This window comes from Leptonychotes weddellii, chromosome 6, assembly GCF_054177405.1.
Source record: "Leptonychotes weddellii isolate Sample4059 chromosome 6, ASM5417740v2, whole genome shotgun sequence".
In the NCBI taxonomy this organism is placed as follows: Eukaryota; Metazoa; Chordata; class Mammalia; order Carnivora; family Phocidae; genus Leptonychotes; species Leptonychotes weddellii.
Genome location: NC_138374.1, coordinates 31,605,120 through 31,629,928, shown reverse-complemented (window position 1 = coordinate 31,629,928; position 24,809 = coordinate 31,605,120). Strand labels below are relative to the sequence as shown.

The 24,809-nt window shown below is 38.2% G+C and overlaps 1 protein-coding gene across 8 annotated transcripts in view; it reads right to left on the bottom strand.

The window, feature by feature from the left end:
* The window catches only part of CPEB3 (cytoplasmic polyadenylation element binding protein 3), a 190,827-nt gene that overhangs the window by 78,931 nt on the left and 87,087 nt on the right, over positions 1 to 24,809 (bottom strand). For 6 of the 8 annotated variants that reach the window (XM_081823834.1, XM_081823832.1, XM_081823833.1 and 3 more), the window contains one exon: positions 9,815 to 9,838. The exons of the other annotated variants lie outside the window; for them this stretch is intronic. In XM_081823834.1, coding sequence (XP_081679960.1) covers positions 9,815 to 9,838 — 24 coding nt within the window. The remainder of the gene's footprint in view (positions 1 to 9,814; positions 9,839 to 24,809) is intronic. 8 annotated transcript variants of the gene reach the window in all.

Below are 24,809 nucleotides of genomic sequence, written 5' to 3'. Positions count from 1 at the left end.
ACATCACTGTAAACTATAAGGCCTCTGCCATCTCCTCCAATCACTCAGACCTCCTTTGAATTTCCTGATAATTCCTCCTTGTCTCAGGCACTAATGACAAAGTGTTTCCCCCTACCCCCAAATAAACACTCTCTTCCCAACTCCCCAGTTTTCTAGTTAATTCCCACTAATCCTTCAGGTCTCAGATGAAAAGTCATTTCCTCAGGTGGAACTTTCCTGAACTTCTAGATTAGGCTAGGTTCCTGTTTCTATCCACTCATAGCACTTCTCCTAACACTTTTTCCAATTACCATTATACTATCATGTGGGTTTTTATTTGGTATCTCATTCCCCAGCCCCATTAAATTGTAAGCTCTATTAGGACAGGGCCAATTTAATCTTGTTCACCACTGTATCTTCATGTCCTAATGAGGGCACATAAAAGGTATTCAATAAATATTAAAAGTGAGGCAGCATCCAAAAAAGGGTAACAGTATGTGCAAAGACATGCTGCTGCAAGTATATGCTGGAACACAGCACACAGGTGTGAGAATGGCAAGAGATGGAACCATGTCCTAAGAAACAGACCTTTTCTACTGCTTCTATTTGCTCAAACATTATATTCTATACTCTATATTATAAAAGCAATAGGAAATTTCCTTGTTTTCCAAGGTTCATATTTCCTTCTAATACTAGCTTTTTTTTTTTTTTAAACTTCACTCACTTCCTGGAGACTGATACTCCCATCTAATTCATCTTCCATCCTGTCAGAATGACTTTTCTGAGATGCCTATGACCATGTGATTCCCTCTACCTCACATCCTACAACAGCTACCATCACCTTCACCAGCAATTTGCACCCAGGGAAAGAGGGGATGGGGTGAGAGTCTGAAGAAATCTGGGACCGTCTAGATGAGAGATGAGGAAATCTTGAACAAGAGCTGTGAAGAAGGAGAAGAAGTAGATATTCAAGATGTTCTGGAACAAAGAGAACTCCCTTTGTGCATGGCCAACATAACCACAGCTTCCCCAAATATTTTGGCAAAGAAAATAAAAGCAAGAGTTAAATGTAAAAATTTGGACTGTTTTAAAAATTGGTTATGGGTACTTAAGAAACTTGCCAAGGTTTTAAAACCAAACCTCTTATTATTAGTGTTTAGAGTACCACAGACTTTAGTGATAAAGTTGCCCTTGGAAATAAAACTGTGAAGAATCCACACATATATGATGTTTCTCTGTGGATAAGAACTAAGACTATAGGTCTGAGTCCAATCCCCAGATCTACTTAAGCTGAATGCATGGGGTTCAAATTTGAAATCTGCACTTTTAATAAATTTCCCCAGTGATCTCTATGCTCAAGTTTAAGAGCAACTAAAATGGAGATTAACTGTCTATAGCAGGCATCCACTGAAAGTGATATTGTGTGAAGTGTATGGAGTCTTGGGAAACATCCAAGTTCAGTCAAGTTAAAGAAAGTATATCCTCAGGAACAGAATGTAAAATCTATAATCTAGTCAACCATACTGTAATATGACTGCCTTAAGTGCTGATGGAACAAAAAGTCTGTAGGAAGCATTTATTTATTTAAAGATTTTATTTATTTGACAGAGACACAGCGAGAGAGGGAACACAAGCAGGGGGAGTGGGAGAGGGAGAAGCAGGCTTCCCGCTGAGCAGGGAGCCCGATGCGGGGCTCGATCACTGGACCTTGGGATCATGACCTGAGCCGAAGGCAGACACTTAACTACTGAGCCACCCAGGCACACCTGTAGGAAGCATTTAAAAGACAGAAGTGTAGACCAAAAGAAGTTAAGAGGACTTTATCATACCTTTAAGATTACTCCTCTGTGGACAGAATGGTTCGTTTGATGTTTCCATAGCCTGAAAACCATCTATTTCCTTATGCTCTAATTATAAGCTCCTGAAGGACTATTCTATTAATTAATTTAGTACCTTGCTACTGTGAAGAGGTACCACTGTGACTCCTAAACTAGTAGAAAAATAATCAGCCACTAAAATTGTCTTCTGTTACATTCATCTCCGTAAGTTAGAACATTGGTATTCTGGTTTTTCCAGGGTTCCTCATGAGGTTGGTATTTGTACATTCATTTGGTTGGCATAAATCCATTCCCCCCAAGACAAATCATCCCTGGGAAGACTGGTAAAATTTTAGTTCCCACATATGTGTTACTAGAAACTGAAACCTTAAGAGGCTACACCCAAATTGTGTCCCATGAGAGGTCCTACTTCACTAGCTACCATCTCTCTAACACACTACTTTTCTTTAATAAAAACATTGCCCAAGACCAAAACGTTTTAAATAAGCCATGTTACTTCCCCAAAATTATATTCTTATGTACCCAGCATATTAGTCTGCTTTAGAATCTGATACTTCCCATGTAAAATATTCATATTGAGTATTTCAAGAGAAGCAGGAGAATATTTCCCAACAGCTGCAATTTGGCCATTTGGCTTTCCCTTCCACCAATGGTCTGGTTTATGATATTTATTTTCAATTAATAACCATAATGTAGTTTTTTGTCCAGTAATTGAACAAATAATCTCTGAATGAATGTAGAGGTAACTTAAAACTATGTTGAATGCTTTGTAAGAGGTAGGAGCCTTGTAAGAAAAGTACAAAATAAGAAACCCACAAAGCACTAGTTAAGCACGAAGACTTGTCCAAAATTCTTGCTTACTTAGGAGGCTCCCTTCCTGCAGCTTATGATGGGGAAACAAAAGCCCACTGGCCATGATGGGTTGCCAAAGTGGCTCAGGCCTCACCTCTAAGCTCCCATCAAAGCCTCTGTGGTCAATCCAGCAGCTCCAGCAAAAATTCCAAGCCCGACCATTTTCATCTTAGTTTTTGCAAGTAGCTCAGAAATTAGTCACTTTAGGAGTTTGTTTTTTTTTTTTTTAATGGATTATGAGGCATGACTCCCCTAAGGAAAAAAAACTGCCTGAAAGTCAGGGTAGTCAGGTTCCAGCTTTACTCTGTAACCTTGGACAAAACATTTCACACATCTGAGTCTCATTTACATAATGAGAGATTTGACCTAGATGAATGGTTTTCAAATCTCTGGGAGCAGAATTCCTTTTATTACACAAAAATCTTTCATAAAACCCTAATATACAAATATTAAAGTATATTTTACTTGGCATTATTATGCGGGTTTCTCTTAGGTATCACAAACTTTATGTGTTTTTTTAAATTTTTTTAATTAACATATAATGTATTATTTGTTTCAGCGGTACAGGTCTGTGATTCATCAGTCTTACACAAGTCACAGCACTCACCATAGCACATACCCTCCCCAATGTCCATCACTCAGCCACCCCATCCCTCCACGCCCCCCCAGCAACCCTCACTTAACGTGTTTTTATTTTTTTTATTTTTATTTATTTATTTTTTAAAGATTTTTATTTATTTGACAGAGACAGAGATAGCGAGAGCAGGAACACAAGCAGGGGAAGTGGGAGAAGGAGAAGTAGGCCTCCCGCTGAGCACGGAGCCTGATGTGGGACCCGATCCCAGGACCCTGGGATCATGACCTGAGCCGAAGACAGACGCTTAACAACTGAGCCACCTAGGCGCCCCCTTAATGTGTGTGTGCTTTTTTAAGATTTTATTTATTTATTTGACAGAGGGAGCGAGAGAGCGCAAGCAGGGGGAACAGTAGAGGGAGAAGGAGAAGCAGGCTCCCCACCAAGCAGGGAGCCCAATGCGGGGCTAGATCCCAGGACCCTGGGATCATGACCTGAGCCAAAGGCAGACGTTTACCATCTGAGCCATCCAGGTGCCCCACCCTTAATGTGTTTTTAAATGAACTCTTGACATCCACCCATGAACCTATTCTCTCCCAGTCCCATTTCAATATGTGGCATCGCAATTCACCCAATTGCTCAAGCTAGAAGCTGAACATCGTTTTTGAGTCTTCCTTCTTATTTACTTCCTACATTCAATTCTTCAGTTTAATGCCATTAAAAAAGGTTCATTCTACCCTCTAGAATATACTTTCCCTCTGTTCATTTCTTTCTAACTCTACTGCCATCACTCTACGCTAAAACACCATCATCTCTTGCCTAGACTACTATTACCTTCTTTCTGAACTAGACAACCCATTTGTCTTCTCACTTCACTTTAAACAGTAGTAGCCAGAGTGCTCTTTTAAAAACATAAATCTGATCATTTGACCCTGTTTTAAAACATTCACAGATTTCCTCTTGTACTTGGACCACATTCAAAATCCTTACCGGGAGCTAAAGCACAGCAAGGTCATATTTCCTTCCTTCCTCCAACTTCATCTTAATACAACCTACTCTTTCTCCTACCAATCTCAGTCATTCTGGTCTCTATTTTCTCAAATACACAAAGCCCTTTTGGGCCTCATCTACCCCCACTTTTTAAATAAAAGCTTTATGAAGATATAATTCACCTATCATACAATTCATCCATTTAACCCATTAGCAGCCACCCCCCATTTTCCTTAACTCTCTCAGGCCTAGGCAAACACTAGTCTACTTTCTGTGTCAACAGAAAGGACATTTAATAAAAGTGGAATCATACAATATGCAATCTTTTGTAATTGCCTTCTTTCACTTAGTATAATGTTTTCAAAGTCTATCAATGTTGTAGCATTTATCAGTATTTTGCCTCAAGCCTCTTAAAATAGCTGTCTTATAATGTCTGGAATTTCCTTTAAAACATTCTAAGGGGGGAAAAAAAGAGGGAAAATATGAAACAAGATTGGCAAAAATGAAGCTAACTGATGAGTAGATAGTTCAATCAACTATTCTATTTTTGTGTATGTTTGAAAATTCCCACAATAAAAATTCTTCTTTAAAGATACCTGTCGGGCGCCTGGGTGGCTCAGTCGGTTAAGCGTCTGCCTTCAGCTCAGGTCATGATCCCAGGGTCCTGGGATCGAGTCCCACATCAGGCTCCCTGCTCAGCAGGAGGCCTGCTTCTCCCTCTCCCTCTGCCCCTCCCTACTGTCTGTGCTCTCTCTCTGCTCTGTCTTGCTCTCTCAAATAAAGAAAATCTTTAAAAAATAAATAAATAAAAATAAAGATACCTGTCTATCCATCTTTTGGGTTTCAGTTTAAATAATATTTTTTCAGAGAAAACCATCCTAGGTTAGAGGGAACCCTCCTAGTTTTCTTGCCTAGTACTTTTCATAGTTACTGAGTATGGAAATGTTTGTTTCACTTATTGTCTCTCTCCTACTAGAATGAACATTCTATAGGGAGACAGAACACATCTAGAGTCTAGCAGAGCATCTGACCCAACGGTAAGCACACAAACTCTTAATGAATGAAATTAGGGTAGACAGCCCAGAACCCCTCCATCATTGTTTAAGACCCTCCCAGACCAACTTCTTGCAAAAATGAAAAACTGTGATCTTATTCCCCCCCCTTTCCTGTGCTCAAATTCCCATATTACTATAAGGAGTAGCATTCAGATATTATAACCATGAACAGTCAGAAATTTCTTCAGCTGTCCATGTTTCACTGAGGGACCAACCACTCTTTTAGTCAAGAAAGCTCATGTAACTGGGTTTGAATTAGCAGAATGACATGTTTGTACCATGGTCTCCTCCCTTGGGAAGGCTTTTGGCACAAAGACCCAAGTTCAACTTGGCACAGAAGTTTGTTTCATTGGATATTTTGAACCACTGTTATTAACTAAGATTAATACATCGTATCATGTCAATAGGTTTTTATGGATTAGATATACACAGAAGTATATTTTACAATAGTAACTCCAATCCAACAGTAACTCCAATAGTAAAGTAACTGATCATTCTTTGTATTTGCTCATTTACATTGTTTACAAAGATCTTTTATATTTTCCTTGCTGCTTTTTAAGCAATTCTGTTACACATCAAGAGCACTGGCACAGCCAACATGGCTACTTATGAACAGAAGTCTCCCAGAGATCTTAAGAGCTCATGTCAAATGAAAAACACAACATACATTTTAATCAGGTGTGAAGTGTGTAGGCAAAGTTCTTGTAGGACACTATCTGTTAGACCAGTTTCTAACAGGGTCAGCAGTTATACAGGAAGGCACATACCAAAGCTTGTGAAAGTCAAAATACTCCAGAAATAAAATGATAAAATTACTTGGGGTCACTTCGATTCCGTAAGGGAATATGGGAAGAGAAATCAACGTTTCTCTAAAGGAACATATCTTTAAAATAAAAGTGGGTATAATAGGAAATATACTTGGATATTTAAATACTTTATATACAATCACTCACTTTCAAGTTCAATTCTTACACATCTAATTCTGCTTCCCTACTACTGTTTCAACTACACTACTAGAAGAGTTTAGTTTGCCAAGTCTATCCTTCAATACTTGTATCCCCAGCTAAGCCTTCAGCTGATGTCCAGGTTTTCTCCTGTTTTCGTTACTTGATCATGAAACCCTCTTTCGAGAAAGCCTGATATCTCTCTGTCTAGGAGTCTTCCCTTTTGTTTCAAAAACCATTCATTAAGGCAGCACAGACCATTTCATTGCAAATTTCTCCTCTCCAGCTGGCCCACAATGCATATACTCAGGGACATATGCTCCAAGCATCTGGTCATGCCAATCTCACCTTGAAGGTTTCTTTTAAGTTGAAACGTATACCTGGAGAGGCCTCCTTCCCACTCCTCTTCTATTATCCAAATAGTTCCTGAAATTCTACCTGTTCCAGGAAGCTTTTCCAGGTTTATCAGGAGAGGTGAAAGATTCCACTGGCCTAATCCTTACTGACATATCTCAAAACTGTCATGGGTAAGTCCCTTCACTTTCTAGTCCTAAAATATTTACCAACATGTATATGTAATGTATAGAATATGAGTTACAGGTAATTCTTAATAATAAAGTAACATACATAAGCAAGTTCAGTTTTTTAATTTTTTATTTAAATTCCAGCCAAGATCACTTTTTATGCTTTTTTTGGGGAAAGTCTAAGCTTTGTTTGGAGGAAAGAAGTCAAGCAATAATATAATCCCTGATTACACAAATAAATGAGCATGAGGAAATCTGCCAGTTCATCAAATATATACTATGTAGCAGTGGCCCAGATTGAGTATGCCTTAGGAAATGAGAGTAGATATGAGGTACCCCTACTCCATCTCACATGCTATGTCACCACATTTAAGGAAGATGAATTCTTTTTCAGCTTTGGGAATAGAAGACTTAAAAGCATGGAACAAAAATTTTCTATCTGTTCTTTTATCATAACAAAAAGTCAACTTTCAGTCATTTAATGTTCTCGCTCTCTCTCTCACACACACACTCTCTCTCTCATCATTATCTTCTTTATCTACAATTACTGAACTGCAGACTTACAGAGAGCAGGGACCAAGTCATTCTAGGCCGTGTTTAGCTTAACACTTGATGCAAAGATGACCATGCTTGTGAAAACAATTAAATCAAACTTTACAAATAAACAGGGGCAAGGTAACATGGAAACAGGAAGAGTAATTTTTTCAGGCACTTAGAAATTATAGGTGATCTTAATGTTCTTGATGTCTGGTACTTAATATACATGATTTGTAAAAATAAAATAATTTTTAAAAATACGATGCCAAACTCTGGTCTGCATAGATGTAGGATGTTACTTCAAAAACAATCCTCATCAATAAACATCTAATAAGTGCTAATTATATGTAGGTCACAGTGTTAGGCACAAGATACAACTGTGCTGAAGAATCAGAGCATACAGAAAAAACAAGAGGAATGTAAGGCAGTAGAAGCAGAGGTAAACATTGCTTGCAAGGTCACTGGGCAAGGCTTCATTGGCGAGATAAAGCTTAAATCTGGCTTAAATGCATGAACTAAGGATAGGCCTTAGATAAGTAAATGAAAGGAAGGGAGGACAGTATGTGCAACAGCCAGACTGTGGTAAAGTACAGAGACTAGTTAGGGGACTGTGAGGTGGGGAAAATCGAGATGATGAGGCTGGTGAAACGGAGAAGCCAGATGATGGGGGTCCTTAATGGAGGAGGATGACATGAACTAAGTGGTGTTTCAGAAAGAAAGAAACAATAGAAGTGAAGAACAATAGAAATGAAAGGGGAAGGGTGAGGCCCGAGACACTAGAGGAAAAATTTTGACAAGATGTGGTAACTGATCAGTGTGTAAGAATTGGAGAGGATACTCTCTGCTATCTACCTTCCAGATGGTATCTATTTTCTCTGTAAAACTGTCCATTCCTTATTCCTTCCCAAGAGTGATCAATTTTCTAGCAACATGAAAAATTATATGTATAGTACAAAATGATTTCCAGTAATATAACTGTTCATACTTTCAATTTAAAAACAATAAGGTTAAAAATATTAAATGGTATTTATTTCCATAGCTAAAAAACAGTCAACTACACAAATGTTTTTCTTCACCATGATTTGAAAACGAAACTGACTATATGATTCCACCAGGAAAGAAGTTTTGAGTAGTAACTTGAATACATATTAGGTCTGCCAATTTTCATCCATTCAACAAATATTTACTGTGGAATAAATAATAAAATACTACGAATTTGGGGCGCCTGGGTGGCTCAGAGTTGGTTAAGCGTCCAACTCTTGGTTGTGGCTCAGGTCATGATCTCAGGATTGTCAGATTGAGCCCCATGTCAGTCTCTGCGCTCAGCACAGAGTCTGCTTATCGCTCTCTCCCTCCCCCTCTGCCCCTTCCCCCACTCTCTCTCAAATAAATATAAATAAAAATAAAATCTTAAAAAAAAAAAGAAATGAAAGCGAGTACTTTCAAAGCAACTTATATTTTTGGAATGCTTTTAGTGTACATGAATAGGTTTTCCTCTCCCATTTTTCACACTATAACTTCACTAACACTCTTAAAGTTGGACAAGATTGGTTTTATTACCTCATAATTTACAGATGATGATACCAGACAGAAGTAATAAAGCAGTGATTACAACCTAGGTCTTTGACCCTAAGTCTCATACTCCTTTGAAACACTACATTAGGCTTAGCCTACCTACTTCATAAAGTTATTTGAATGAATTACAGATATGGAAATGCTTTAGAAAAGTAACAGCATTACACAAATAAAAGCAACATTATTTTGTTTGGGTGTGATCAGGAGAGAATGCAAGTTTTATGGGGCTTAGAGCCTATACAAGTTGGGGATCCACTTCAAGAAAAAGAACACAGGGGCGCCTGGGTGGCTCAGTCGTTAAGCGTCTGCCTTCGGCTCAGGTCATGATCCCAGAATCCTGGGATCCAGCCCTGCATCAGGCTCCCTGCTCAGCGGGAAGCCTGCTTCTCCCTCTCCCACTCCCCCTGCTTGTGTTTCCTCTCTCGCTGTGTCGCTCTCTGTCAAATAAATAAATAAAATCTTAAAAAGAAAAGAAAAGAAAAAGAACATAAAGATAAGGTAAAGAACTTGGAGGGGGTCCCCTTGAAAGTGAGGGTCCCTGAAACTTAGGCTTCTTTAGCTTCAAGGTCAACCTACTAAGATCAAGAATTGCCCTCTAAAACCTAACTTTTGTCTTCTAAGTAGTATGAAAAAACTGCAGATAAAGGACAAAAATATATGTATGCTTGGCCTTTATTCTCTCAAGATCATTCATAATAAACCATGTAACAAAAATTTCCAGGTAGAAATAGTCTTTGCTATGTCTATATTAGGATTAAAAAAACAAACTACCAACTAACAACAAAAAATAACTATAATGAAAGTGATGTGAATTATTTTGCTAAAATAAGCTAGAACATCATACCATACAATAATTATTGTTTTACACACACACGGGTATAAACACGCACACACTCATATTTACTCACAATTTGGCAAGCAAAAGATCTCATTAAAAAAAATTTACCTCGTCTCCGCCCATAGCTCCTGGCTGCATGTAAACACAGAAGAAAACCATGGGTATCTGTATCAAAATGGTGAATTTAGAAATAAAAAAATATTCACATAAACCTTTTCTAAGTATTTTCAGTATTAATTAATCTGGAGATACTGTTCAACTTGACGGCAGAGATATTATATTAAAAAAAAAAACCTTTATGAAGCACAAGTTAAAACACAATCTTAAAGAGAAATTCACCTGGATATGGCAGCCACAGGAAAAGATACAATGGGTGCTTAAGTGACGCAGTTTTAGAAGGATTTATATTGTGGTCCATTATCTATATCAGATATAGATAAATAGAGTTCTTTTAAATTTTTTTCTGATTTATAAATCTTCATTTGCACTATATATTACCATCAGACATCACTTTAAAGAAATTCCATTCATTCTAATTCAAAAGTGTAGCATGTGGTGGTCATTCTGAATTTCTTCACACATGCGCGCACACACACCTACACACACACGCACCCCATAAGCAGAGTCCTCCGGAAGCCACATAGAAATTTTACACACAAATTAACTCTGGTTTTACAGAATACGTTTGTGTGAAAATTTCAGTGAAGCTTCTCATGATCTCCCCATTTACTTTCCAGGCAGTATGACAGATAGGGAGAAAACAACGTCTTTTCACCTAAGAAGTGAACTGAGAAAGTAGAAAGGGATTAAGGTATGAGGTACATCCAGGTCAGGTTGAAAAATAGAGTGCTTTGAAGATTTCCTTCCCTTTCAAAACTCAAGGCCCACAGAACACATTATTACAACATTTAATAGAGCTAGACTATGGTATCATACATAAATTGCTAGGAGATCCTGTCATCTAAAGTAACTTTCAAAGTAGAAAGTTTTTCAAATTTGAAAACTCGAGGTCTATCAAATAAATGAGAACTTGATTTAATTCATTTTTTGAAGCATGACATGTTATAATATTAGCTCAACACAAATCAAAACAAAACAAAAAACAAAGATAATTTGTGGTGACATATGCAGTACAAGGTAGTACTAAAGAAAACTATTTCTCTCCTAGAAAAAGAATTCAGACTTTTCAGCTGGAAAGTTGAAATACCAGTTGGCCAATCTCATCTTCTGCTAGTTCCCTTTTTTCTTCAGACATCATACCCTCACCTACATACATTTGGCCTCTTCACTTTCCCAGTAGATAAACAGTAAGAAGGATTTTCCAGTTCAAGCCCTACTTTCTCCCTAACTCCTTCCATCTCTATAACTCTCAATTTAAAAAAACACAATCCCGGGGTGCCTGGGTGGCTCAGTCGTTAAGCGTCTGCCTTCAGCTCAGGTCATGATCCCAGGGTCCTGGGATCGAGCCCCGCATCGGGCTCCCCGCTCTGCGGGAGGCCTGCTTCTCCCTCTCCCACTCCCCCTGCTTGTGTCCCCTCTCTCTCTCTGTCTCGCTCTGTCAAATACATAAATAAAAAATCTCTAAAAAAAAAAAAACCAAACAAACACAATCCCTTCTGAATTTACATAGCAGTACTGTTTACATCACTTACAAAAGGAATGTATTACAAAAAAAAAAATTAAGGGGCGCCTGGGTGGCTCAGTCGGTTAAGCATCTGCCTTCAGCTCAGGTCATGATCTCAGGGTCCTGGGATTGAGCCCCATGTCAGGCTCCCTGCTTGGCGGGGAATCTGCTTCTCCCTCTCCCGCTCCCCGTGCTTGTGCTCTCTCACTCTCTCAAATAAATAAATAAAAAATCTTAAAAAAACAAAAAGCAAAAAAAAAATTAAGGACCCTCTATACTTTTCATTATGTAGAACCTGGAATTAATCTCCCCATAGAATATATAATAAATGGTAGTTAGTTTCCTAGTTTGGCCCCCAAAAAGCTTACTTCATTTATAATAATATGGGTGAGTTGATACTAATAGCCAACACTTAAAAAGAGATTAAGTATGTGGGCCCCTGGGTGGCTCAGTCAGTTGAGCATCCAACTCTTGATTTCAAGCTCAGGTCATGTTGGGCTCTGCACTCAGGACTGAGTCTGCTTGGATTCTCTCCCTCTGCCCCTACCCCTGCTTGAGCTTTCTCTCTCTCTCTCAAATAAATAAAAGCCTTTTAAAAAGAGAGAGATTAAGTATGTTTTGATATAATACCATTATTTCTTTGTCCTTTCCCCCATCCCCATGCCCAATGATGTCATGTTGCCCAACACCCCCACCTCAAACCTTTAGAGAAGGAAATAAAACATTCTGTATTTCAAAGTTATTCATTTCTCTCCCAAACAACAAATTCCCATTCTTTCATTATATCTGATTTCTGGCCAAATGCTCAATGAAAAAGAATCTGATTAAAATACTAAGGTACAAATGACTCATCAGACCTTAACACCCCTAAAAGATAAATGAGAATGGTGTTCACTCGAGTCTTCAACTGGCAAGTTTTCAGGTAATAGAGAACATGAAGTGAATAGATTTAGTCTGGGGGGTGAGAAGGAGCATCCTGAGTTGGGGAGGTGGGTAAGACTTGCAAAAGACATTCTTGGGAGTTTTAGTCAAAGCTTCCTTAAATAGTTCATGATTTTTATGGATTTTTTTTCTTTTTCCATTTCTAATCAAATACAGTAAATTGGCTCACACTGGCCTGGTGACTGATATGGGGGGCAAGATAACATATGGAATAGGCAGCCAATTTAAAGTGATGATGTGAGATGCTTCAGTTTTCATCATTCATTGTGGAATTTTTTTTTTTTAAAGATTTTATTTATTTATTTGAGACAGAGAGAATGAGAGAGAGAGCATGAGAGGGGGGAGGGTCAGAGAGAGAAGCAGACTCCCTGCCAAGCAGGGAGCCCGATGCGGGACTCGATCCTGGGACTCCAGGATCATGACCTGAGCCGAAGGCAGTCGCTTAACCAACTGAGCCACCCAGGCGCCCCGATTGTGGAATTTAATTATGTGCTACCCTGGTTCTATTTTCAGTATTTTATCTATGATCCTATGGTGATTATTATTATAGCAGCTACCACTTAATGAGTACTTGCTATGTACCAGAACAGTTCAAATGCTTTACATGTATTAATGCCATTTAATAGACCCGATAACTTTATGACATAAGAATTCTTATTAGCTTCTTCTTAATAGATGAAGAAAATGGGACGCAGAATTAAGTAACTTGCCTAAAATCTTACAGCAAGGAAGTGGTGGACTTGGAATATGAATCTAAGCACTCTGGCTCCAGAGTTCACACTTGTAACCACCTCACTCTACTGTTAAATTCCTAGAGGGCAAGGTCAATATCTTGTATTCCCTTTAATATCCTCTCATGCACCTAGTAGAATGCTCTGTACCAACCTGGTATTCAACAAATATAGGTTGTTAGCTGAGTGTGTAATCAAAGGAAGGATTAATACATGCCTTGATGGCCTTTAGGATGTATGCCACCTCTGCTGGTGATTAAAAATTTGCTCATATGAAGGCCACTTGCGAATAGACTAATTAGAGTCAAACTCTTCCCTAAGGGAAAGGTAATGAAATGAACTCCGTGGAGAGAAATTTGGGAGCAAAAAGTAGTGCTTTCCCTTGAGAACAAATATGACTTTTAAACAAAAATATTGGACACATAAACTTATATGAGTCGGTACGAAATGATCCCACATAAAAAAAGGGGAAGCAAATATGACTAATTCCACCTGCATAATATATCTTATGCTAGTATAGATTTATACCAGATATAGGAAGGTATGGTATACTTTCAAAATCCTAAGTAGTTCCTCCAAGAACTTTAATTCTTCTTTGTCAACCATCATCATCATTACAGATAAAATTCTTTTTACCATTTCATATGTATTACTTTTAGAACTCAAAAAAAGTACATTTAATTTTTAGAAGTCATGGTAATGGTTACCCTTGGCTAGGGGTATTAACCAGAATAACTCTGAGCGGGGGTTCTGGGGTGTTGCTAATGTTTTGGTCTTGATCTAGGTGGTACTGGTTACATGGGTGTGTTCAACTTGTAATAATACATCAAGTTATATATACTTATAATTTGTGCATTGTTTGGTATGTATGCTACAGTTCAATAAAAAACAAAATACCACAAACATTTTAGATTGTTTCACTAAGATAAAAGGTTATAAAATTAATGTAGAAAATCCATAATGCTAACATTTTATAGTCTTTAAATCATAAATCTGAATAATTTAAAATTGAAAGCATTAAAGATTTTTCATCCATCACAATAAATATAAAAAGGTACATGTACTTTACAATGGGATATGCCAGAGTTATTCTAAAAATAAGTCTACATGATCAATGACTAGTACATTATGAATGGTACTTTCATTTAAATGTTATGGTTTATTAGGCATATGAGGCAACAAAATAAAATGGATCATCTCTTACTCTTTATGACTTGGCTTGCACTGGGTATTATTAAATGGCTACACTCATACATGTGATTCCCCAAGAGCATGTTATGATCTGATTTTAAAATCTAAACTAATTCTTCAGCTACATGGATTCACCCAAATTTTCTAAAGTTGCTCTAAGCAAAGTAACAACATAAACAGATTCCACCACAGAGGCTCAAAAATGACAGAGAGAGACAGAGAGGGGGGAGGGAGGGAAAGGGAAGAGGGAAAGAGAAAGATCTCTATTCTATTGTGTATCAAAGTAGCATGCATCATTTCAGGAACTTAAGCAGAGTCCCTGGGATGCTGTACTGATGTAAAACAAATGAACAAGATATAAAGACCTTAGTACAACATTTTACTAACTGGCTTGGAAATATCGGTCAAAACTGTTAAAAGTCAACTGTAGGAACAAATTGTTAATTACTTCCCTTGTAATAAAATGAGTTTCTTAAAAACACCTTATAAACTTGGGGCAGCTGGGTGGCACAGTCAGTTAAGTGTCTGACTCTTGATTTCCGCTCAGGTCATGATCTCAGGGTTGTAGGATTGAGCCCCGCATCAGGCTCCACATGGGGCGTGGAACCTACTTAAGATTCTCTCTCCCTCTGCCCTTCCCCCCACCTCTCTCTCTTAAAAAAAAAAACCTTATAAACTTATGTTTTGAATACCATTTCAGTATACAAAATTAAATTCTATTCAAACAGCTAAGCTTCCATCTAAGTATTAGTCACACAAAATATTCCACCTAAGGGGCGCCTGAGTGGCTCAGTCAGTTAAGCGTCCGACTCTTGGTTTCAGCTCAGGTCATGATCTCAGGGTCATCAAGATCGAGCCCTGAGTTGGGCTCTGCACTCAGCGCAGAGTCTGCTTGAGATTCTTTCTCCCTCTACCTCTCTCTGGAAGGAAGGAGGGAAGGAAGGAAGGAAGGAAAGAAGGAAGGAAGGAAGGTCAGTCTTAGAAAAAATTCCACCTAGGATGGGTTAAGAGCTTAAAATTAGTACAAAAATACTCCCTTTCCCTAATTAGATTAATTCCCAAAGAGCAGGAGTAATGGAGTTTGTCCAATAAATGCTCCTCTATCTTTGTCTTTATAATGGCAGGGAAGACACTTTTAGCCCAGTGATTCCCAAATCTGGCAAATTATAATTGAAAAGTGATCAATTTTTCCACAAATAATATGAACTTAGTGGGTAAAAATGATGCTTGAAAGGATGGGATACATTTTCAACTGTTATATTCACATAAAGTATTTGGATGTTTTAAAATCTCTTCTTCCTACCCTGCTCACTTTGACTCTTACCCATTTTTCTCAGAAAAATCCTTCTATTCAATTTGTAAGCCTAAAAAGTAACACAAGCAACTATCATAATATACATTTTCAGATGGGTAAACTGAGGCCCAGAAAGGATGACTGGCTCCAGGCTGTTCAGGTACACAGAGCTGGGCCTGAATCCAGGTCCACACTGGTTCTAAGGCATTTATTCTTTTTTTAAGTTGAGGTATTATTTACATTCAGTAAAACTCATCCCCTGTAAATGTACAGTTTGACTAATTTTGGTAATCACATATAGTCGTGTCACCACTGTGTTCCATCATACAGAACAGTTCATCTTCCTAAAAAACTTCCTTGTGCCCCTTTGCTGTTGATCCCATCCCCCAACCTGTGGTCCCTAGCAAACATTAATCTGCTTTTTTAAAAAAAGATTTATTTATTTTATTTTAGAGGGAGAGAGAGAGCACAAGCAGGAGAGGGAGAGAGAATCTCAAGCAGACTCTACACTGAGTACAGAGCCAACGTGGGGCTCCATCTCACAACCCCGAGATCACGTCCTGAGCCGGAACCAAGAGTCAGTCGTTTAACCAACCCTGCCACCCAGGTGCCCCTTAATCTGCTTTCTGTACTATAGTTTTGCTTGCCCCTTCCACAACTTCATATTAATAGAATCAATGTGTTTGACTTTCTTCAATGTTTTTGAGATTTATCCATGTTGTTACATGTGTTCATGTTTTGTTTCTCCTTATTACTGAGTAATATTCCATAGTATGGAAATATCACAATTTATCTATTCACCAGTTGTTATGGGTTAAAATGGGTACCCACAAAATACATAGGCTGAAGCATCCCCAGTGTGATTTAGTTGAAGACAGGGTCTTTAAAGAGGTAATTAAGGTTAAATGAAGTCATAAGGGTAGAGCCCTAATCCAATAGAACTAGTGTCCTTATAAGAAGAGGAGATACCAGGAATGCTCAGGAACACAGAGAAGGCCAAGGAAGGTCACAGCAAGAAGGCAGCCATCCGCCAGCCAAGGACAGAGGCCTCAGGAGAAGCCAAACCTGCCAGCACTTTTATCTTGGACTTCCAGCTTCCAGACTGTGAGAAAATAAATTTCTGTTGTTTAAACCATCCAACCTATGCTATTTGTTATGGTAGCCCTAGTAAAGTAATACACCAGTCCATGGACATTTGAAAAGCCCTTACTCATAACTTAGCAAGACCAAAGAGCCAGTATTTCAAACCTCTAAAGTCCCCGAAAGTACTTAGAAATTCCCTTTAGAATTCCTACAACTTCATCATCCTTTAAGGAACTTCTCCAATTTTTTTTTGTTTTATTTTATTATTACTACCACACCACTATTGTTTTCTATTAATCATTACACTACTATTTTATGAATTAAAACCAGTATTTTTAATAGGCATTTTTGTGGATTGGTCAGAAAAATCTAATTGTCATTAATAATATATGAAACTATATCCTGCATCCTAAACAACTGAACTTTTGCAATGTTCTGCTTCACTGCTTACAAAATCTTATAGGAAACCTATAGATTTTAATCAATCTCACAAACAAAACAGGAATTCCTTCTTTAACCAACACAAAGGCATTCTACCTGGTTCAACAGAATACCTTAAAATCAAGAGTTAAGATAAAAGACTAAGAAGACTCACTTCAGCCTCTTCCATTTTTTTTTAAAGCAGAACTCTCCTCCAAAAGCTGAACCCCAACAGATGTGAGATATTTGTTCCCCAAAGCATTACAAGGACCCAGAGCCCAACCTGTCATGTATCCTTCCCCACAGTGGCCTTTAAAGTACCTCCTTGGATGCTGGGGTTCCAGAGAACATGATTAGAAAACTAAGGATTTATACTCTATGGTAGGACCATTCTTACTAGGTAGAAAGTTCTTTCTAACATGTGCCTCTCTACTATCCTTAACCACAGACCCTAGCCTAATCCCACTATTATTTGAGGGTCATTGCTTTATCTCCTTTTGGTTTTCTCTTTTTTACAGAGAAAATATATTTAGCTACTTTTCATAAGAAATGGTTTTCCATAACCCATATCATCCTAAACATTCTCCTTTGGATAAACCTAATTTTCCAGTAAGACAACACTTGTCTTTCCCAAGCTTCTCATGAGAACATCCAAGACCCTTCACCATCCAAGTCCCCTAACCACCTTTCAGATCCTCATTCCTATTATTCTACAAATCAGACCCATATATTCCAGTCACACCAATTCAACCCACTCTTCCCACAGTATCAATATAATATAAGCACTTATCTGTTCAGCATAAGAATCTAGATATCCATGTCTTGACATCTATTCTTCACTGCCCCTAAGAAACCCCTAACCTCCTTGTCCATTTCCACCCACTATAATTTTTCTCCCATCTCATTAAAAATATAAGTTCAAGGCTTCTCTATACCATCTTGCAGTATCCATGCATACTCCGTATTAAGTTAGTTTCCAAAGTATATTTACCACATAGGTTACTTATAGAATCTCAATATATGATACGTTATCAAAGTAATCACTTTAGAATTTCTAAGCCCATTTCCTAAATTCCTCATGAAAGCAGAAAAAATTCAATCAAAATCTGTATGTCTAACAAGATCTCTCTGGAAATAAACCTCTGAAGAATCTCTGCATTATACTGCTATCTCTACTTGGAGAGAGTGGGCATCCACATCTACTCACATCAGGTGATGTCTCTGCACCTTCACATCTGTAGCCCAATAGCATTCCACTGAGAGTAACTACCACCTTACTTTCAGCAGAACTTTATTAAATGATAGAATAACTGCCCCCCCCACCAAAAAAGGGAAGAAATCAAGAAAAGTCCTGAGAATTCTAACCACATGCCAGAGTATTTTGTATTTTACACAGATCAATCTGTCCAAATCAGGTCAGGCCTACTATAGAGGTATGCACCCAAATATTTGGCATATGTTCTCAACAAACCATCTTCTCTGAACTACTATGTCAAAATCTGATGAGGTCTCTTCATACTTTATATAAAAAATCAATTTCTAGACTGTTCAGGACAAACAATACTTGCTAATCCTACATTTTTGAACTCCAAACAATGTAGGGAATTATACAGAAAGAAGAAAGTGTGAATAAAATAGGAGCCAGTGTGCTCAGGAGTCTAATAAGAACCAAAAGCCCAGCCCCCTGGTCACTGTTCCTTGTGTCCTCCCCATGAACAAGGCTCTTCTCATGTGGGAAGGAGGGTTCTTTCATGGAAGAAAATTATGGAAAAGAAATAACTTGAGAATTTGGGAAGAGCTCCAACAACATGGAATGCTGCTCATTCGCTTCACCCCTGCCCTGACCTCCCCAAAACAGCTTCCTTTTCTGACCTGGACTTGGGAAAACCTCAGAGAATAAAGAATAGAAGGTAATGCATAGCACAGTCCTTATGCTACTTGATTCCTTCATGCTCAGATAAAGACAGACGTTAGCAAGGAGGAGTGGCACTGGATCTCCCAAGAGGCAATTTCTAGTTGTTCTTTTCCATCCACCCCTTGTCCACTGCTCACAGCCAAGTTTCATCCCAAATCAATTAAATTACAGTCTCTGGCACAGTGTTCACACGTATTTTCTATTTTTATTCCCTTGACTATATAGCTGGGATTAAGAATTACTGCTAACTCTTAAATTCCACATATAAGTGAAATCATATGGTATTTGTCTTTCTCTGACTGACTTGTTTCGCTTAGCATAATACCCTCTAGTTCTATCCATGTTGTTGCAAATGGCAAGATTCCATTCTTTTTGATGGCTGAGTAATATTCCATTGTGCATATACGTGTGTGTGTGTGTGTGTGTGTGTGTGTGTATCCCACATCTTCTCTATCCATTCATCTGTCGATGGATATCTGGGCTCTCTCCATATTTTGGCTATTGTGGGCATTGCTGCTATAAACATTGGGGTGCATGTGCCCCTTCAAATCACTATGTTTATATCCTTTGGATAAATACCCAGTAGTAAAACAGATGAACATAGGGGAAGGGAAGGAAAAATAAAATAAGATGAAAATTGAGAGGGAGGAAAACCATAAGAGACTCTTAACTCTAGAAAACAAACTGAGGGTTGCTGGAAGGGAGGTGGGTGGGGGGATGAGGTAACTGGGTGATGGCCATTAAGGACAGCATGTGATATAATGAGCACTGAGTAGTATATGCAACTCATGAATCACTAAATTCTACCTATGAAACTAATTAGAAAAGAAAAAGAATTACTGCTAACTCAAAAAGGAAAAAACGGGGACTAGGGGGAAAAGAGGGAAGAAGCAGAGCCTAGCATTTGTTAGGTGTGTATTTCTTGCCAGGTCTGGTAACAGAAGCATTGCACACTTCACCTTACTGTTTGTAAAGAAGGGGTTAATAACTCCATTTAAAATTAAAAAAACAGAGATAACTTGTCTAAGTTCACAAAGCAAATAAGTGATGGATCTGGGATTTACATTCATTTCTGTTTGGCCCCCCAAACTTCATTATTTCCACTTATATTAGGGGGAAAACCCCCTTTAGTTAGATAACAAAGGTATAAGTATGCAGAGGTAACAGAGAAGGCAAAGTTTCACCTACTTAACTTTACCTAGGGATCACCTGTATACCAAGTTTTTGTTCAAGTCTCAGACTCCCTGTCTGCACATACGAAAGGCCTGAGTGGAAGGGTGGTTAAAATTCCTGCCGTTGACAAGGAAGACTATGTTCTGAAAAGTAAAACTGATCACTTTTGGAAATGCACTCATTCTCCACAATCAATGAAGTATTATTTAGCTAATGTTACTAAAGAAGCTAAATGAAACCTAAGTGATCTTTTTTTGGAAAATCCAAAAGAGTAGAAGTCACACTAGATTAAGGGGCTGGTTGGCAGAATCATCTTTTATGTCTAAGCCATAGATGACTATTCCTTGGCTGTAGGACATCAGCAAGTTCCTTTACCTTTTTCAGAAAATAAAGATACTGCCATGTTTTAAACAAGGCTGCAATGAAGATGAAATGAATGACCATGATTCTCAACTTTTCTTTCCAAGTGCCCCCAAAGCAGAGGGAAACAAATCACAGAGCATTCTGAAAACTTATTAAAATCTTAGGATACCCTTTGAAGTTGTCAGCTTTATCTTAAAAACTGCATATCAATTTCATATATCACTCTTATCACATAACCCATGTTTTGTTTGGATAAGAGAAGAATCCTGGGGTAAAAGTGGCATTCAGGAAAGTGGATTTTTTTTTTTTTTAAAGATTTTATTTATTTATTTGAGAGAGAGAGAGCACATGAGAGGGGGGAGGGTCAGAGGGAGAAGCAGACTCCCTGCTGAGCAGGGAGCCCGATGCGGGACTCGATCCCGGGACTCCAGGATCATGACCTGAGCCGAAGGCAGTCGCTTAACCAACTGAGCCACCCAGGCGCCCAGGAAAGTGGATTTTGACCATGTCTGGCAACCCATTATATGCATTACAAAAGCACAGAGGTCTAAGAAAGCACTTTGTAAACTGTTAATTGCTAGATCCATATATATCATTAACATCTTCCAAAAGAAGAGTTAAAACAAATCTTTATAATGGAACTAAGGTAGACTGGATATTCTCTAAGGCTGTTACACTGTGCTTTTCACAGTTTCTCTGAGCTATCTTTCCCTGTCTTCTGGTCTCCAATATTGAGTACCTACTGAGTAGGTTTGGCACTGCACTTGAAGCCAGTGAAGAGCTGTGAGGTAAAAGCTAGTCTCAGCTCTCTTGAAGCATACATATTAAAGACCAACATTAAACAGTTAATTACAAGTGTGGTGAGTGCCATAAATGGGAAGTCCAGGTTCTACAGCCTACACAAGTGAAGAAAGCAAACAGAGAGGTCTGCAGGGTAAAGTAGGTAACTTTTCAGTTTCCTGTATCTTTATTACTGAGTCAGAAGCACCCAATTCCTAGCATTTTAGACATAGTTACACACACAAGGAACTTCTTCCAAAATCCAATTAATAAGTCAAGAATATTTCAGACTACACTTATTTACAGTGTTCAATGTCAGACCATGTAGACTAGGTTTATTGCTCTGTTTTCAGGAAAAGTTTATTAAGCATTCAGAGCATAAACAAGGTGACAAGTAACATTAGAAAAATAATTTTCCCGGGCGCCTGGGTGGCTCAGTTGGTTGGGCGACTGCCTTCGGCTCAGGTCGTGGTCCTGGAGTCCCGGGATCGAGTCCCGCATCGGGCTCCCTGCTCGGCGGGGAGTCTGCTTCTCCCTCTGACCCTCCCCCCTCTCATGTGCTCTCTCTCATTCTCTCTCTCTCAAATAAATAAATAAAATCTAAAAAAAAAAAAAGAAAAAAAGAAAAACAATTTTCCCTAAGACAATGAATTTGTGTGTTTGTGCTAAACTAGTATAAAAATAATACACCATTCTTAACAATTAAGTATTTAAAGAAAAGATTATCACCCTCAACCTGGAGGCAAAAGGTTCTGCTCCTGCCTCCCTTGTCACCCTACCCAATTCACATAGTCTCTGGAACCTCAGCTTCCACATCTGTAAATGAGAAGGTCAAAATAGAAACAGCAATGCCCTTGGGTCCCCTACGACATTCACATACAGCACCCGCTTAATATAGTTTGAAACTTGAGTACTTAAAAGTTAAAGAACATTACATATCCCTATAGTTACTGTTTTTCATTTTTAAATTAGCCATCTTTTACAATATATTCATGCCACAGCTGTATGCTAATTTTACTCCTAAATCTGTTCATATGGAAACAACAGCACTAGATCTTGTCTCTAAAAGTTCAAAATACTCAGAGATGACGTCTTTAATCTGAGAATCTCAAAATAATTCCTTCACTATCTCATTACTCTGCTAAAAAATTATTTACTTATATCCACTCATGGTGAGCAGAAATACAATGTACTCTTCAAATTTTGGAAAATTCCATTTGGGATTCTAGCAAACCTGGCTCTCTTCCCATTCTGGCATAAAAGCATCATGTGTTCAGCTCCCTCTCGGCCACTTCCTCTCAGCTGAGCCTTTCCCCAAGGAGCTTACTCCCAGCACAGAAAGAAAGGGAGGAGGAAAAGGAAGCCCTGCAACCACACAGGAGTCTCTGCCCAACTTGAAAGTTCAGAGAAAAACCCTTTCACATTTCCTCTTTTGATTCAACAAATGCTCTAGCAGCCCACAGTTCAAACAGAAATATAAGCAAAATCTTCCAAAATATTTTCAAGAGGAAAAAAGTGGAAGACAGCATAAACTAAAGCTCCAAGTTTCCTGGTGCATCAGCTTTGCATAAGTTGTTTAACAATCAATGACCTCAGAGTTTCTCAAGCAGGTGAATGTCTTTGTGGTTTAAGATATTAAAAATTTAAATCTTCACCTCTTGTAACTTATAACAGACTCTAGTTACAAACTGAAAGAGATCAGAAAACAAATGCCAAGAAAGCTTTTAATTTAAATAAAATTGAAACACTGTTACATTACAAAACTATTGTCTAAAAAAAAAAATCATTCTCTGGCATATCTTCTCTGAATAAGACTATGCCCCCTACTTTCCAAACATAGCAGTAGTGATACCTTATTTGTACATGTACCTAATCTCATCTAAATCTCACAAAAGAATGAGGTAGAGTATCCTAACTGTGCTCTTACAGGTTCTTAAACAAGGAGAGACTTAGGAGATTCAGAGACTTGCTCAGCTAGTAGCCATCCTGATCACATGACTCCTCCAAGATCTAAGCCCTTACATAGGTCCTCTGAAAAAAGGGAGACAATATTACTTCAAAATATCCTTGAAGCTGTCATATTTTTGTCACTCTATATTAGTTTACATTTTCTAGAATTTTATATTAATGGAATCACCTAGTACATACTCTTTGTCCAGCTTTTCAACTCAGCATAATTATTTTGAGTCATTCATGTTGTTACATGTATCAATAGTTCACTTCCTTCTATTGCTGGAAGTATTCCATTGTATCAATGTACCACAATTTGTTTATCCATTCTCCAATTGAGAAACATATGGATTATTTATAATTTTGGCAATCATGAATAATCCTGCTTTGAACATGTGCATACAATCTTTATATGGACATACATTTTCATTTTTGCTCTTAAGTAAATTCCTAGGAGCAGAACTGCTGCATCATATGGTAGGTGTATGTTTAACTTTGTGTGTGTATATGTTTAACTTTTTAAGAAACTGCCAAAATGTAGCCTAAAACGACTACGCCATTTTACATTACAAAAATTACAGTATGGCACCTTTAAGGTGCCAAACGTCACTAGAGATGGAGCAACTCTAGGCCGCAAAGAAGGTGCATGTCCCAAAGTCAGAGGACAGAGGCAGAAGGCATTTCATACTGAAAAAAAGATTCATAAAAAAAGAAGTGGCATTGTACCCTGGTACAGTCATTGTAGCTTATGAGCAACTCGTAGGTGTGCTGCCTTAAATCACATCAGGAAAACCTCTATTTAAAAACAACCAATATAATATAGACTCATGTTTGGGAAGTCACACGCAAGGAAAAAAAAGAATCTTTAAAAGGCAGCAATAAAGCTGATGCAAGCAATCACAACAACAGCTCACCAGAGCATTATCTCCTAGTCAGGCACTATGCTAAGCTTTACGAGATTTATATATGGCCACTTCAGTGGTCACTATCTCCATTTTCCAGGGAAGAAACCAGAGGCAGAGGAGTGAAGAATGTGGCCCTAAGGTCATATGGCTTGTGAGGCACAGAAGCAGAACTGCTTTTCTTGGCTATGCTAATTTACTGCTCCATCCTCAGGTTCTGCATGCCTTCCAGCCTGCTTGGAGGATGCTTTCTTGAAGCTGAATGATCCACCCCTTCAGCAACACTTCTCCCTGTATCCAATTTCATACTCACCAAGGAACTTTCTGATATTAAACTGGTTTTCCAAGCCCAATCTCTACTTGGAAAAAGAAGAGCTGACGAGTCAAGAAACATAAAGTAGATACACTTGGCAGTGATTATCTCTTAGAGTAAATTACCAGATCAGGCATTTTGGTTTTGAACACTAATTTGACCATAAATTTGGTTCACCTGACTAATCATGGAGGTACCAATATCCTTTTCAGAGGATCATCATAATAGAGGAAAAATCACCAAAATCAGGTATCAATCCTATACAAGGCCACAACTGCTAAACTCAACTCCATACCTAAGAGTTTAACAAAACAAAACCAAAAGGTACTGCTGGTGTTAGAAAAAATCTGACTGATAGAACTACTACATATATAGCTGGAAGCATTTTCAGTAGCCTCCTTCCTCCTCCAGCAGGAAAAATA